The 17312-nt window shown below is 39.2% G+C and overlaps 1 protein-coding gene across 34 annotated transcripts in view; it reads left to right on the top strand.

Moving 5' to 3' along the window:
* Positions 1 to 17312, top strand: part of CLASP1 (cytoplasmic linker associated protein 1) — a 176419-nt gene that overhangs the window by 115857 nt on the left and 43250 nt on the right. For 18 of the 34 annotated variants that reach the window (XM_032113660.1, XM_032113627.1, XM_032113642.1 and 15 more), the window contains 9 exons: positions 1735 to 1797; positions 5636 to 5739; positions 8235 to 8258; positions 9173 to 9417; positions 12997 to 13060; positions 14397 to 14399; positions 14633 to 14796; positions 15699 to 15777; positions 16055 to 16198. In XM_032113660.1, coding sequence (XP_031969551.1) covers positions 1735 to 1797; positions 5636 to 5739; positions 8235 to 8258; positions 9173 to 9417; positions 12997 to 13060; positions 14397 to 14399; positions 14633 to 14796; positions 15699 to 15777; positions 16055 to 16198 — 890 coding nt within the window. The remainder of the gene's footprint in view (positions 1 to 1734; positions 1798 to 5635; positions 5740 to 8234; positions 8259 to 9172; positions 9418 to 12996; positions 13061 to 14396; positions 14400 to 14632; positions 14797 to 15698; positions 15778 to 16054; positions 16199 to 17312) is intronic. The other 16 variants (XM_032113635.1, XM_032113649.1, XM_032113648.1 and 13 more) reach the window with 3 other exon arrangements.

Genomic DNA, 17312 nt, shown 5'->3' with positions numbered 1-17312 from the left:
CTGTATGTAAATGACAAGGTTCTTGCATTTAAGGGTATTCTGGTCAGAGTCAGCACTGACATCCTTACCTTGTAAATGTTGGTTTGCAGCTTGTTTTGGGGCTGCTGTGCAGGTATGCATGTCTGTGTATCAAGAGTCCTGCTTCCTAAGTTAGTAAAAACACTCAAGAGTGAGTCTATACTCAGCCTCTTTGCAGAGATGTGGGGTCTTTTTATTTTTTAGTTATTCTTTTTTCTCCCTGGGCCTTGGTCTTGCCCAGTGGTGTCCGCAGGGGCACAGTCGATGGCTTGGGAGAAAGCAGTTGTGACCTACGAACCTTAATTGTGAGATTCAGTCCATAATCCTGCACTGATCATGCAAATCTTTCATGAGTTTACTTATGATGTCAGTGGGATTGTTCTCTTGAATAAGTGCATGTGTTCTCCATGGTCAAAGATCACATTGCATATTCTGTATAGCTTTTACTGAAGTTCTCCAAGTTAAAAAGACCACAAAATTTTATTTTTCTCACTTTGCTGATTGCTATTTCATTATATTAGTATTTGTGTTTATGAATACTTTGCCTTAAACAGAAGACTTTCTGCTGCACGCTTATGTGCATAATTGACAAAGCCTATTTGTATTGTAAGGTGATTCTGCTTTATTTTTTCAGTTTCTTGACAGTACTAGTTATGATGCTAAAGCAACAAGGCCTTCAGTGAGTCTGTGGTGATGAATTGCTTAAATGAACAGTCGGTTTCTTGGGTCAGTTGCTTTGAGCTGGTGAGCATGTCATTGCTAGACATAGGGAAAACTTCTTTAGAAAGACAAAATTTCTGTAATTTGGAAATGACTGGGCCCATTTTTCATTTACTTTCGTAAAGAACTTACTCGTATGCTGAATCCAAGAACTGAAAACCTCTCCAAAGGCATTTTGTGATTGATGTGCTGCTAACAACTGGGAATTGGGAGCTATATTTGGCTTAGGCTCCTCTGCTACTGTGTGTGCTCCGTTGCTTTTAACAATTTGTATACATGTGTCGTTCTGGATAGGTGTGTGATGTGCATATTCTCATTAGCTGTGCATGTACATACTGAGGTTCAAGAAACATGTATGCAAAATTTGTTAAAAGCAAGAGACCTTTGGAAGTAGCAACACCTGCAATATGTGTGTACGTGTGTTTACTTGGAAAAGAAACCAACCCGAGGACCTCTGCAGTGGTTGGTGACCTCCCTGTATGACTCTTTCTACTTACGTGGTTACGCATTCTCTTTGTTAACGTTGGTTTTATTATGCATAGGCTAGAATGTTGTGGAAAAATACCTGCAAGCACAATTCGTAACCATTCCTCATGGCTTCACTTTGGGGTTTAGATCAGACACATCTAAACCCTTCTCTGTAGTTACGTGCTCCACGTTCTCGTGACGGCTGCCTGCCAGACCTGCGGGTCTGGAACGTGGCTGATGTGCATCAGGGTGTTTTTGCTGAGCTGCACCCGGTGTGGGACTGCTCCAAATGAGTTTTGTCATGCATCGTGTTTATGCTCACAAGGGGAAGGGGGAAGCTACAGGTGGAGGCGTCGCTGTGGGGCTTGCACTGTACCTGTTACGCATCCACATACAACGCCATTCCCTGTCACTATGAAACACCCTTGCCGGTAGCGGTCACACGCATCCCCTTTGGATTGTGGCGTTTTCTGTCTCAGGTTCAGTGTGTGTTAATCCTGTGGGTGTTGCCATTCCTTCTACTTGCAGCTTCTCGACGTCATTCCAGGTCCACTAGTGCTCTCTCCACTGCTGATTCTGTTGGGCAGTCAGGTGAACAAGCGCTAACTGCATGAATCCGCTTCTTATACGTAGTCTTGTTTTACACCATCTTAACATTTGCCATCGTGTGCATCAGCCAGCACTCGGCATGTGCTTCTCACCACTGCGGGGCTTTCTGTTCTGGTTTTGTTCAACGTGGCTTTTTGTTTTGAGTTTCATTTATTGGATGTTTTTAATTTTATGTATTTTAGGAACACTGTGAACAGTGTTTAAACAAAGGGTGATCCAGGGCTTTCTCAATTCTCCTGTAAATTGGATCAGTTGTGCAGCATGGGCTAAATCCTGACTGATGCAGAGTACTTGCAAATTCTGTTTCCTCTTTAGCAATGTAGCACTTTCCAGTGCCTAGGAGTCCCAATGGGTTTCACCCCATTTATTACTAAATATTTTGGACTCCTGTCTCTGTTAATGAAAGTTCTTTGTGGGATCCCCTCTAAAATACACAAGAGCAGCAAAAATTAAGCACCTGATGAGCTTTCAAGATGAACTTTGGAGCATAACACATGCTGATCCATCGTTCATGTAATTCTGAAGGCCTTGTCCAAAGTACATGGAAGTTTCTGAAAAAAAAAAAAAAATCCCTTAATTTCACTGGGCTTTGCATGAGGTGACTGAGGGTTACATGTAATGAGAATGCAGATTCCAGTTGCTTCTGTCCCACCACTGTACTGGATTTGCAGTTATAGAGAACCCATAATTCCTTTTGAAATGAGGATGTTTTACTGGGAATCTTAAAAAGAATTGAATGAGGGCTGTTAGCTTTGGGACAACAGAGACTTAATTGTGGGGACAAAGATAATGTAGAAGATGAGGGCTTCAGTGTTTCCTTGGAGGCTAAAATTGTGCAAGGAATTTACTGAAAATTATTTAGTTAACACCCTTCAAATAGGGAGTGAGAAATACTCTGTTTCTCATGAGTCTACTTAAATGGCTACTATTTAGCTAAAACACGAAACGTTTCTCGACAGAAATTATGCAAGCTGATTTAACTGGTATTTTTCAAATAACGATTTGAATTTGTATTTAACCAAAATAATTAAAAATACCTAAAATAGCTCAGTTGTAATACAGATTTAAGCTTTGTTTGCTTTTGGCTTCCTGAGATAGTCACTTCATGTGTGGCTCCTGTGGTTTTGTACAAAGCATAATCAAATTTTGTATGGTTACCTGTGTACTACAGAAGGCCAACATCTTCTGAAAAATGGCAAAAAATAGGATTAATAATGGTGTTTGCAAATTTTCACGAAGTTTGTAGCAAGTATAATGAATCTAGCCAGGGAGACAAGGGAATGTGGCCAGAGCATAATCCACAGATTTCTTGCCCAGTAAGATTGGGCTTGGCTGTACTGGTTATTCCTGGAGCCAGATGTGTTCCCAGCCCCACATCAGAGGTACATTGAGGTCTCTCCTATGGTCTTATTTCTGCACCTAAGTATGGCAGCAGTGTCTTGGGGAGAAGCCCAGACTAACCTGGGTGTTGTGAATTTAAAAATCACTGAACAAAGTGGTTTAGAAGATTTCTGATAGCCATTGAGATAGAAGCCAGCATGCCACACTGTACTTAATGTGTTGAAAAAGCTCAGTTTTGTTTCTTTATGCTGGGCATTTAAACTGATCTACAATTGAATTACTTTGTCATTTTGTTCTTCATTAAAAAAAAAAAACCCAAAACAACTATCTTCCCTTTTCTAATGTTCTAAATTTATTTGAAAACAAATGACAGTGGTATTTTTCATGCTGTGTAGTTTCAAAAGTTAAAGCCAAATTCTCATCTCAGTAACACTTGAGTAATGTAATTGAGTTGGATTTAAATATAAAACCAAGACCAGAATTTACCGCAACATTTACAGCCCTTGTACTGTACCAGATCTCATTTACACTTAGGAAAATGCTTGTCTTCTGTACAGCTTTATAGTGTATATATTTCTGTAGTGGTGACTTTAGTTTCAATCAGACCTAATGCATTATCATCTCTGTGCTTCTGTTAAGGGTGCACAGATTTTTCCATTTTAGGAATAAAGCACTATTCCATCTTCATATTTGAAGTGATTCTTCAACCCAAGTGCATTAAAAAAGGGGATAGTAATAACACATACAACTTTTATTTCTTTGTGAAATGTCATGATTTGATTACTTTTTGGCAGTAGTTCTAAGAAGTTTGTTTATTTTTTTTTTCCTTTGTAATGTGTTTTGTAGAAAATGTGCTTTTGTTGTAAATCAGAAATGTCTTGTCTGGGTATGTAACTCTAAGAAACATTAAATTTTGACAGATATCACTTCTGTTTGAAGTAAATACTAGTCTGCAGGGGGTTTTTTCTTTTCAAAATATTTCAGATTTTAAAAATCTTCCCTGTTTCCCCACAGTAGCTTAATCTCGAATAAAGCTTTGTAATTAGGACAGTAGAACTGGCCGACTTCAATCTCTGATTTAAATTATGCATGTCAGTGTGAGCTAATCCCTGAAAGATTTTTCAGTGCAGTAGGTTCATAAAGAAGAAAGCAATGAAATTTTGTGATACGCAGTTTTTTTCCCCAAAAACACATTAAGCTGCTGAATACCATGTTTGGCCTCAGTTTTGAGCAAATCTGTGATACAGTTCAGCAGTATTTTTCCACTGTTAAATTAAAATTAAAAGATCTGTGTGACTTGACCTCTCTCTCCTGCTGCTTGATGTGGATCAGCTGAAGATCTCTTAGATGGGTTCATGCAGCTTGATCCATGCTCCACTGAATTTGCTGGCAAAACTCCTGTTGGCATGTGTGGGTACAGGGACAGAGGTGTAACCATATGTTCCAGGAGGGATATTCTAAGTCCTTCATGAGCAAACACAAGCCCACAATGAAAGAAAAACTTGGAATGTCATACCCAATCTTTCTGCTTGTGGACCAGAGCCAGGATCCCAGTATCTGGTATCTGATCTGCCCCCCTCTGGAGGGAGGGCTGCAAGAACCTGGCCTGTGATACTTAAGTTACTGATTCTGTCATATCTCTGCTAGTAGACCTTTCTGCATTTGGCTTTGCTAAAGAAACTAATTTCGGTAACTTTTTTGGTAGACTGGGCAAATGATAAAGTAAACTAATTGATGTTAGGAGTGTAAGTGGCATTTTAGACTCAATGCCATTGCTTTGGATGCTACTGAGAGCTTTGCCATCAAATTCAAAGGGAAAAAATTGATATTGTCTACTCAAAACCAGTTTTGATATAGAGCTCTGGAATTTAAACTGCTTCTCAAGAGCAGTACTAAACAGAAATTGGAGTCACTTCACAAGTGAGTTATAACTTTATTTTTATACCGTAAAGGTGTAGGAATATATTTCACTGGTTAATCAAGCCTTGAGACATAAAATAGGCTAATCTGGTGCTGCTAGTTCACATCCCTGCCTGAGAGAAAAGGCTGCAGGATAGATGAGTGCTCGGGTACTTACATGTTCTGACACTGGGCATGGTGCTGTCTCTCTGAAGTTAATGAGAGGCTTTCTCTTGATTTCTGAGACTGCCAGATTGGGATGGGCATGTCTGTCTCTGATATTAAAATAAAATTTTGAGACAACTGAGTAAAAAGAAAATAGATACCCTGATTCCCAGCTTAAAATAAATAAATGCAAAGTTGCCCTAAGGATCCAAAATTGCCTCTTAACGCCCAACAAACAGTAGTTTATTTCTCGGCCTTATGGCAGACTCTCTGGAGCTCTGGGTAAAAGGGTGTTTAATGGAAAAGCACTGTAAGTTCCCAGAGTCCGTGGGGAGAACTGCTCGGGCACCTGATCAGGATTCCAAATGAATGTGAATTCATTTAACAATCCCTTTCACTGTTGTCTTTTGTGCAGACCGGTTTGGACTCGGACAGCCAGGCAGGATGCCTGCTTCCGTGAATGCCATGCGAGTCCTGAGCACCAGCACAGATCTGGAGGCTGCTGTGGCCGATGCACTGGTAAGAGGAAAAATACAAAATGCTTCCAACACCGGAAAGTGGCTTAAAGTTACCTGTACGTATGTTCTCCTCTTTCTAAATAGCTTTGTTCTGATGGTGCCAGTGGCTGATGCTGTAGAGTTAGCTTCTGCTGTTTTCACCTTGGGTATACTGGCAGCAGTATGTTTTTCCTGATTCATGTCAGTTCTCTGCAGCTGTTGTCAGACAGACTGCCGTGGCTTGGTGCTACAGCTGCAGGGTGGGTTGAATCAGCTGTTTGCCTTTCACTTGGCTGGCAGAGGATGTGCACAGCACTGTGACGGTGCTCGGCACTCACGGGGTTGGAGATTTCCATCAGTCCTATTACCTGCATGAAGATTTTGTCAGAAAAACAGTGTTCTGTGTTAGTGTTAATTTCTGATCAGGTTTCAGCAAGAAATGAGAACTTCACAAGTTTCTGCCCTGTGTTATTTGCACCTGGGTAGATACTCAGAGAGCTCATAACTTGGCATGCATGGAATCTGTGCCATCTCATGCACTTAAGTTGTAAGTTGAAGTGTATTTGTCTAGTTTGTTGCTAATACTTTCAAACATTCACTGCTTTTCCTAGTAAATTTTATGTCACTTTAAAAAATGTTATTGTCCTGTATAATCTTATTGTACTATGGTATCTCTTGGCTAGAACCCAGAAAGTGTCTTCTGCTCTTCAGAACACACATCTTAAGCCTTTGTATGTATCTCAAATATTTGGGGGAGAGAGGATGTGTAGAGGCAGGAGAAATTATTGTAGCGTGTTAGCTGGGTACCCATGGGTCTTCTCCAGCTCTAGACCTGAACGAGGGAAGGATTTCCTGATGTATCTTGAGACAGATCTCTCAGAATCTGTCTCAGGTGCATTTTAAGGAGGATGAACTATGTCACCAGTGTTTGTGGTAGATGACCTTTCTCCATTTCATAGTTCACTTTCCCCAAGGATGGCTAATATTTTCCTTTTTATGTCTGATTATCACCCAGCTCATGGCACCTATTAGAGTACTTCTGGAAAAATTGCCCCTTTTACAAAATTTACCTTTCAAAACAAAGAGAGTATTTGTGAACAAAGAAAGGAAGAGCAGTATATAATGGATGCCACTATTGCATTTAGTGGGCTGAATCACTAGTGAGCATTTTTATTACCAAATGTAACAGCCTGTGAGCCAATTTCTGCTCTCGGCACCTCAAATTTGCTACCAGAGCAGTTCAGGACATAATTACAGACAATGGTTTGCCTGTGTAAATGAAATCAGGCTTCATCCCTGCATGTGAGCAGCTGCTGAATGCAGGTTTCTTAAGGGAGGAGAGTGTCACAGTGTTTCAATTGACTGCCGAGCCCTAAGATTTCTTTGGGTGTGACTTAATCTTCAGCTAGATTTACACAGTGCTCTTTTAAATATTCTGTCTTTGAAGTTAAATAACACTAAACTGAAATGTTAAAATTTTGAAGGATTGAACACTTAAAAGGGAAATACTTAAGCCTAGCTGCAAGCTAGCTGGTGCTGCTGACTTGGTTGATCAATCTGACTTTGTACGGCTTCAGGAGATGCAACGCAGTCTTGTTGGTCCATTCTTTCCCATCACCCCAGTTTTCTCTTTTTCTTCATTGCCTTCTGACAACAGGCAATTTACAAAGCCTGTGCAGGCTCCTTTTGAGAGAGTGTTGTGATGCCAGCTTTTACCCAGTAGCCTTGTTTTCAGAGAATTGTCTTTTCCATGTAGTAAGAAAAAAGAACTTCTCCAAAGAGGGTTTCAGCCAAATTCTCAATTGAAACAAAACATGGTGGGTCATTCTGTGACCTCTACTCCCTCTGTACAATTCCAGTTGCATCCACTTCTTCTGTTTGAGCTGGACTTGGCCTAAACCCACGGTGTCTATACTGGGAATCAGTGCTCGGATCTGTCAGAAGAGCTCAAAGGGTGATGGAAACTTTGCTGTTAAGTAAGGCCTTTAAGCCAGTGGTGCCAACCAGGGGGTCTTAAAAGAAGCTAATCTTCAAAACAGTGTGGTGTAAGAACTGTGGGTTGAAAGAGAACTTGGCAAGTGAAGTTGATTAAATGTGCTGTACTGTAGATAGCGGCTTCCTCGTATCAGAATTTCTTTGCAACACTCTAAAATGAAACGTTGCTAGTAATATGTGGGGAAAGAAATCATTACCAAAATCTCTGGTACCTTTCATTGCAGATTTCTGAAAAGTAAACAAAGAGGTGCTGAATATAGATCTGTTCCTAAAAAAGTTTTCAACTGATATTCTCACTTCCAAGCTTCCTAAGGGAAATCATGGGCAGTATGACTAGTGCAGCAGTTAGGAGATAAAGTCAGGCATTATTATACCCACTTTTACTTTGCAAAAACTGTATTTTTTTTTTAATTTGCTAAGACACATTTGCTATACGTTTTTGTTGCAAAAACAAACCCTACATAAGCTTCTGACATAATTCTCTATGCTTTTTCCCACCCTTCAATATTTTCCTGCCTACAGCTGTTAGGAGACTCCAGGAGCAAGGTACTAGTGCTTTCTTGACTTTTTATTTCTACTTTTCAACTCTCCCCACCCTGTTGCTAACGCCCATGATACTGCACGTGAGTTAATTTCTATGCTTCAATCCTCCAGTCCTAGTGGAAGCAAAACTCTGCTGGCTTCACAAGTCCAAGACCTGCAGGACTGGACACTGGAAGGAATTCTATAGAAACACTTCAGAATATAGATGATCTTTTTCTGATACATTATCTTGTCAACCCTGTTCTGTTAAGGTTTATTTAAGAGTTTGTTTTGCTGCCATAATTATGCTACTATTCTTTCTGTAAGGATCAAGGCTGTCAAAGATGTACCTAAGGGAATTAGGTCCTCTAATGCCATGCTATGGAAATGACTCCCTTAGCAGCCTCTGGAAAGAATCCTAGCCCAAACTAAAAGTGAAATTGCCATCTCCTATACTCAGTGCATTTCTAGAGTCACTTCAGTATCAATATTAAAGTGACTGGGCATGCCAGCACTGATTCTTTCAGCTATTTCTTCCTTATCTTTGTTTTTTTTTTTTAAAGTAGAGGTTGTATCATCATAGCATCTGTAACAATGGAACTGACCATTATTGCCAATAGAACATTTCTTGTATTTAATTTAATTTAATTTAATTTAATTAGCAGTAACTTAATTCTCCTGGGCATGAATATCTTGCTTTCATGCTGGGCAAGGCAGGCTCTCTTCCCCTTAGTCACTCAGTCTCATTGAAATCAGTGAGGTCTGTCTTGCTCTACTGTGAGAGGTAAGCAGGCAGTGCATGGTGACATCTTTAAAACACTTCAGTCACTGTAACAGTAGCACTAATCTTCCTTTTAGTGATTGCAAATAGAATGTTTTTCTGTTGGCATTGATGTAACTATATATAACTTGGTAAGTCCGAGTTTCCCCTTTTCCAGAAAAAGCCAGTGAGAAGAAGATACGAGCCCTATGGGATGTACTCGGATGACGATGCCAACAGTGATGCATCCAGCGCTTGCTCGGAGCGCTCCTATGGCTCCAGGAACGGGGGCATTCCACACTACCTGCGGCAGACTGAAGATGTGGCTGAGGTTCTGAACCACTGCGCCAGCTCCAACTGGTCTGAAAGGAAGGAAGGGCTCATAGGTCTTCAGAATTTACTGAAAAGCCAACGGACACTGAGGTGACTTCATAGTTTTCTGGTGTCAGTAATTCATGAGGGGTGGCTACAGCCAGAAGCCAGTATTATTTAACTGCCTTATGGAGACAGGTAGTGTCTTCATGGCTGTGAAGGCTTTGTCTCCACAATGTGGGATTGCAGTTAACTTTTGGAAAGGTTTCTGCTGTGTCATCAGGGTAATTTGTGGCAGTAATGTAGAAAGGGCTCAGGTAAGCATGCTGTCTTCTCTTAGCCTTCATCCATCTCATGAAGACCTCCAATGGTAGGTGCTTGTTGCAGCACAGTGAGATTTCCCACAGTGGTGCTATTGTAAACGTGCTCAAGGGGTGGTGCCATTTTTACATTAGTCTGTTTGAACCTTCAATATTTTTTTCCCATGGCAATTTAGTTGATGAAGCAAACATTGTACTTACTCTAAAATGACTCGGGGTGTGGGTTTCAAAGCTGAGATCAGACGATGCTGGCATTGGCTGTACTTTGATTCTTTATGAAGGCTGTGTTAGGTGCAATTATATATCTTGTTTAGAACTCTTGAAAAATTTTATATCAGAAACCTGTGTCCTATAAATGGTGTAGTGTATAATGTAGAGGGAAGTTTCTTAGGGCAGTGAAACTTTGCATGTGGTAGGAGAGGAAGACCTTTTTCCCTTATTGAGAACCGTAAAACCCCTTCAAACACCTTTGGCACATCACACATTAAAAGAGGGCTTAGAATTACCCAGTAGATCCCAGAATTATCCAATAGTCATGTGGAAATTCCCTGTGGCCACAGGTCATATTAACTAGACAACTGGCTCAGACATTTCACCCTTAGTTTATGGAGAAAATGTTTGAAACAAGCTGTTTATCTCTTGGCTCCTTTGAAGATAACATTCACAAATAGCTGTGACAATTTTATTTTCCTGTTATGAATAGTATGTATTTAAATTATAGCCAAGTTTGTAAGTGTTTGTTGTATGGTTTAGAGCCTCCCTGCTTGGGTTTGTGCAATTGTTTCCATTTTAAAAGGGCTTCACACTGGCTGAAAATATTTGATGGTTCATGCTAACAGTCTGAATGAAAATGTACTGAGAGCAGGCCTGAAACAGTTGCTTTCTTGCCATCATAAAAATATTCTAGCACTTCACATGATGTGATACAGGCCTTAAATGCGAAGTGCTCCACGTTTTTAAAATGGGTAGTTAGAGTCTCTAGATCAGAGATGCTTTTTGATGTAGTCTATTTCTGAGTCTCTTAAAAGACACTTCCACCATGTGTGCTGTCTTTTTTCTTTCTCTTTAACGAACTGTCTGGAAAAACTGTGGCACCTCATTACTTGTATGAAAATCTTAGGTGAGATTTTGATTTTGCCACAAAAGTGTGTGAGGATTATAAACAAGGTTTGGAGTGCTGCTGGGGATAGTTGCAAGGGAGGAAGTGCTGAGAAGTTTTGGTGATGGGCTGTTTATCCAGGTCAGTAGCTCATAGCAAAAATGCTGGTGGAATTAAACTCTTGATTTCAACCCTGCTGGTTGTAGTGCTTGAACTCTGCTGTCACCAGTCCCTCAAACTAGCAAGTTGTCTTAGCTTTAATCCTGAATAATTCTTAAACCTGTCCCAGAAACTACACCTCTGCACAGTTATTTTTTTAATTTGATACTGGGTTTAGTTCTCTATATTTCATTTTGGTTTTCTTTTGATCTGCTTCCTCCTTGGTTCAGAGTTTATTTGGTGCCTGTTCTGATGATTAGATTTTATCATCCTGTTTGTTCCCACGGCATCTTAAGAACATCATCAAGGTCATTAGTCCAAGGGGCAAGTCTTGTCTTCTAATTAAACCTGATACCTTCTGTTGTGGTATAACACATTAATAAAAGGCAGTGATGTGGCTAGGTTTTCTTTAGTATTCCAAACTGAAAGATGGCTGATCCTGTATTAGCTGGGATTTGCATATCCAGAGTTGTGCATGCAAAGTGGAGTGGCACTTACCCATCCTCTTTGTTTCCTACAGCTTCATGCGGCCATACTTTTTTAAGGGCTCTCCCCATAAGGTCTTCTAAATAAAACAAGGCAAATGAGTCCCTTAAGGAAATGTTCTTCTACTGCCTGTTGCAGTTTAGTACTTGCATTGTTACCTTAGGTCTGAGAGCTTTTAGAAACAGACATACTTATACTTGCTGACTTTATATAACCTTTGTCCAGAAAGAAAATTCATTAGCGCAATAAATAGGGTTTCATTCAGAGAGCTGCAATCTACATGATATCAGGAGAGTATTGTAGTCATTTTGAGCCTGTGCAGCCTCTCCCTGAATTAAGCTGGCAGTTTTCTGTGATGTTTTTACAAAGACTTTTCCCTCCCTACCAGACTCTTAAACCCATTGGTTTTGTGCCCTTTTAAAATTTAATCAGCCTTTCATGCATAGATTTATTGGGGAAAAAAAAAAAGTCCTGTGTTACTTAGAAGCAATAAAACATAAAATATCTGTAGACTACTGCCATATTCTGGCCTGTTTGAAGATTATCTTTAGAAAGAGAGAAGTTGGTGGATTGTAGAATTAGTGCTGGTCTGGAAATACATTACCTATAGTCAAAATCTTCAGTAACTCTTCTCTGAGCAGTCAGTACTCATTTCACTAGTTGCTCTGGTTTCATTGTAATTGTGAAAAATGCCTAGTTGCATCTGTAGTATGCAGGAAATGTAACTTGACTGCCTTGCTCTGTTTTTGTTTGCACCATAAACAAGAAGAGCTTTTGTATTTTTTGCCAGTTTGCCTTGCAGGAAAGCTAAGACTTTTATTTTCAATACATTGCAGATAAGAGCTTTGGCACCAAATGGTTCTGCATTTGACTCTAACTCAGTATCTCATGCATCATTCTTTTTTCCCCACTGCCATAAAAAGAGCACTACTGAGCACCTAATAATCTTTTGCTAATAGGAACTTAGATTGTTCCCTGATGTAATTATCTTCTGATTTAAGAGATTGCCATTTGTTAATCTGTCTTCCATTTCTATATATTTGTCTCCTCAATGTGCCTTCTGTCAGACTTTGGAGTCAGTTCTGATCTGTTAATAGTCTGTGATTGTAGACTGATACTACTGAAGCAACTGGGAATTTAAACCAAAATATTTAATTAGTGTATAACCAGAAACTTCTGATTTTACTTGAAAATTTGAAATCCTTGACACAAAGGAGACTTGAAAAATCTATTCTTAAACTGAAAAAGATGCATAATTCAGTGATTCAGCGACCTTGACCCAGGCAGAAACTTAGTGCCTCCCAAACATGCACATTTTCAAGTTGTCTTCTGTGGTACAGAATATAGAAGAAAATAAAAGCAGCAGGAAATACAAGTGTCTGGCTTAAGATTTAAAAAAATAAATGTTTATTAGATTCTTAATGTAAAACTGGTGATCCCAGCAGTTAAACTGGAGTGCCAGTAAAGGCTTTGCCTAGATATACAAAATGTTCAGAAGTGTGACTGAAGTAACATTTTAAATAAAGAAGGTTAGCTCTTTCAGCTGTTAATATTTATTAGCTGCTTTTTTTTCTTGCTGCAGCGAAAACTTTGGCATTAATGTTGTGTTTTATTTATGTATTTTAGCCGAGTCGAGTTAAAAAGGCTGTGTGAAATATTTACTCGCATGTTTGCTGACCCTCACAGCAAGGTAAGATCACAAAAGCCTTGGCTCACTCTCCTACATTACCATGTGTACACATTTGACCCTGTTCCAAGATGAGTGGTTTGTATTTCTACCCCTGCCATCTGCCAGGGAAAACTGGCATTTATAAATCTCCTTGGCTTTCATTTGTTTTACAAGGAGGGGATGTGTTTCGGTCTCTCTTATGTTGGTAGGAACTGGTTACTCCATGCTTCCTGAGGAGCAGCCTAATGCCTTTCAGAGGTCACCTCCTGGAGTGAAAAGTTCAGTTTCATTTGCACTTCTCTGGGGTGTATTTTTGGTGATACACAGGGAAGAGTGGTCCATGATGGGTCATGAGCATCCCAGCCACTGGGGTTTGTGTGTTGTATACACCTGGGACCAGATGTCTCGCCAAGATACTATTCTGAATCTCATAATTATGATCTTAAATATAGCTACTTTGCCTTCTTTATAACACTGACCTTTGAAGTTAAAGGCTGTGGCATGAATTTACAGACATTTCTTAAGGAGAAGTGGGCCACAGAATGGGGAGGTAGGGCTCATAGGCATGTTCAGAACCAGTGGCTTTCTATTAACAGCTAAGGGGCAGCAGGGAGAAAGGAATAGAGAAATTCATGCCCTTTTCTGAGTTTTGCTAGTTGAGGAAAACCAGTTTAAAAGATCTGCAGTTGGGTTAAATGCAGGTTGAGAAAGAATAAGTTGTATAAATCTTTGTACTTCAAGACCTCTTGGTAAAACAGTTTTAATAAATGATTGTCAGGTGGAAATTCCATGGGCAGGCAGAGTAGCCTGTCACAGGTCTTGCTCAAAATGTGCATTTTTGACCTTAATTATACTGTAGACCAGCTGTCCCGTAGGTCTCACCAAACGTGTAGTACCTACCTGTAAGTTCTTAATATTTTGGTTCCCCAAGGTATGTGTAGTGGAAAGGATGGAGGTGTAATTATTTGCTTGCAAAATATCTCCAATTTTTGAGTAAGGTGGGAGTTTATTGCACACTGGGCTCAAATATGTCCTTTGTGGCAGCAGTGATCTGTCATCTGCACTGCTTTTATAGAATTACTGATACAAACTCATTAGCTGTGGTGTTAAACAGGTGTAGCTTTGTTCATATAAATGTATATAAACATATGTTACTTTCTTGACTGAGGAGACTGAATCTGATCCAAGGTATACAATGTTTTAAGTAACTGCTGAGAAGAGATTGTGTTTTAAGAAAATGTAAACTTTCAATGAATGTGTCTCTTATCTGTTGAGAAACTGCATCCTTGATCACTCTGTGTGCTAACGAGTGGTTTGTTTTGTTGCATGGCCTGCTTTGCCGTGGAATTCACAACAGAGAGTAAGTGTTTCCTACCCCCTTCCTTCATTCGTTACATGTGGTATTTTAATACAACACATTTTAGATGTCTTGTGTGATCTTTTTTTCCAGAGCAATGTAGTCACTAAAATCATTCATTCATGAAACTTTTATAACAAAATCATCCTGAAACTCAGACTGTAAACACCCCTCCCCTTTGAATATTTTTATTTTAAGAACTGTATTTCTTTCTCTGACACTTGTTTTGTTTATAGGTCTTCAGCATGTTTCTGGAAACCCTGGTTGATTTCATCATCATTCATAAAGATGACTTGCAGGATTGGCTTTTTGTTCTCCTGACCCAGTTGCTGAAGAAAATGGGAGCAGATTTGTTGGGGTCTGTGCAGGCAAAAGTTCAAAAAGCTCTGGATGTCACCAGGTAGAGTACTCAGATGGCAAGTGTTGTGGAGATTTTTTCAGGATTACAGGAGGGCATAAACATTTTAGAAATCCAGCAGTGCTGTGTATTTTGAGGGTTCAACCTTGATGAATATAAGAATAAAGGAGAACAAAGTTATGTCACAGTATTTCAAGTATTGAATTAAAATGGCCTGTCTCTCTTCTAAATAAGTAACTTCAAAAAATAAATGTAAAAATATGTAACTGATTAATGTTAGGGTTTTGTGGGGTGTTTGCTCAGAAATCAGGTTTTTTTGATAGACAGGTACCAAAAAAATTGCAGTATTCAGAATATGAAAGGTGCTTTACCACAAAGTTCAGCACCGCTTCCATGTTCAAACACAAATAACAGGATAAGATCTTGAATGCTACTGGAGTGCTCACACCAGTTCTGCACTCCATGTCCTTTTCAAAGGATATCCTGCACAGGACACTATTACAATAATGTTCAGCTCGTTCTAGAAATAGGTTAATTAAAAAAGAGAAGAAAAAGTAGTAATAATCTAGGAGAAAATAGAATAAAGTAGGAAAAAAGAGGAGAGAGTTCAAAACCAGGTATGAACCCTAAGGACAAGATAAACCAAGCTGCTTCTAGAGATAAGGAAACAAAGCAGAGTCTGAAATGTAAAGGAATGGACTGGTGTGCCAAAAGCTGAAGAAGTATACAGAGAGTAAAGTAACAGTGTGTAAAGATACTGATTTAGCAGTTTTCTCCAGTATTGTGTCAGTAATTAGCTAATCCTTAAGTTTAGAGTTCCTCTTATTGATAGTTAAGTTACCAAGGGGAAAAAAGCATGTTGAAATCTGTTTTGTAAGCTTTAAGGTATTGAGTTAATTTAGCTTATGTTGCATTATGTTTTTGCCTTTGTTTTCTTTGGACAGGGATTCTTTTCCATTTGATCAGCAATTTAACATTTTGATGAGGTTTATTGTAGATCAGACCCAGACACCAAACCTGAAGGTCAGTATCAAAAGCCATTTCACTGAAGCATCAACATGCTTGTCTTAGCTTGTCATGTCAGGCATACCATAAGGCACAGAACTCATGAGAAGGTAATTATTTGCAATATGTGCATGATATAGAAATTATATTGGCAACTTTGAGACATGCATGTCACAGGAATACTTCTCCCCCACCATGTGACAAATTCTTGCCAATCTGTAGTGGTATCTGTTCCTATGGGAAAAATGCATCTTTGCCAGCTCCTGAGCTTCACAAATCCCTTTTCATTTCTCAGGTGAAAGTTGCTATCCTGAAGTATATTGAGTCCTTGGCAAGACAGATGGATCCAACAGACTTTGTGAACTCCAGTGAGACAAGACTTGCTGTATCTAGAATTATAACTTGGACAACAGAACCAAAGAGCTCAGATGTGAGAAAGGTAAGCCAGGACAATGAAGTATTTGCAGTAATTATCGCTGTTCAGAAAGGAGAAAAGAAGCAACAAATCTGTCATAAAGGTAATGAGAAGTTCAGTGATTAGACTCTAACTTAAAAAAGCCCTGATTTTGCATACCTCACTGTCCAAACAAAACTGTCAATTCAGTCCACACACAGTTCTGAAGCGTGTTTTCATAATTTTTTTCCTTTCATAATTTTTTTCCTTTCATAATTTTTGTGTGCCTTTTAACTATTATTACCATACAAAAAGAGATCATAGTTTGAAAATGTGCTTTTTCTTGAGCATTCTGGAAATATCTCTAGGTTTGTTTGTTGTTTAGGTGAAGGGCTTGTGCTTTGTAGACTGAAAGCTAGCAAAATTCAGTGTTACAATGTTGTTAAAAGAAAGTAAACAAATCAGTAAGCTGCCACGGGCTCTCAACCCTTCTCTTTTAAGTGCTGTGTGTTTATCTCTGCCTGGAAAAACTGACACAATTAGGTCAGGCCTGGGTAATAGTTACCTTGTTCTTTATCTTGCTCTAGATGCAAGTGTCAGGCAAGCTAAAATAGGACAGGTAGTGATACTCATCTCTGCCAAGAGACAAGCAAGGCTTAGTTTTATGTAGCTGGCATCTGTAACACAATTTAAAGTTACCTTCTATTTCCAGTAGGAGTTAAAGGCTTTGAGATGTACTTGGATTTAAAAAAAAACCCAACCAAATTTTAATAATTCCAGAATGTAAAAATTCTATGAGAACTTAACACTGTATGCACATAAAATGTTGACTTAATACTAGAATAACATACCATTTTATAACTTCAGAAATACTAAAATTACTTTTATTTGATTCTGATAAAAAGATTGCTGGGTATCAAATATGCTGCCATACACGTGTGCAGCATTACCCAGCAGCTTGAAGGAAGGCTTCAAAGAAGCTGTTTGGGTGTGTGCTGTTTGCTTGCTCGCATACAAGTGATTGGTTCTGGGGCAAAAAGGAACATCCTGTTTTCTGAAGACTTTCTACAGGGATTATTCACAGCACTGTAACTGAAACTTGCTTCTGTGTGATAGTCTGCCTCAGGAATAAAGGGGTACTTTAAATTCTGGACTTGGA

Source organism: Corvus moneduloides, chromosome 7 (assembly GCF_009650955.1).
Source record: "Corvus moneduloides isolate bCorMon1 chromosome 7, bCorMon1.pri, whole genome shotgun sequence".
Lineage (NCBI taxonomy): Eukaryota > Metazoa > Chordata > Aves > Passeriformes > Corvidae > Corvus > Corvus moneduloides.
This window is presented reverse-complemented; position numbering and strand designations above follow the sequence as displayed.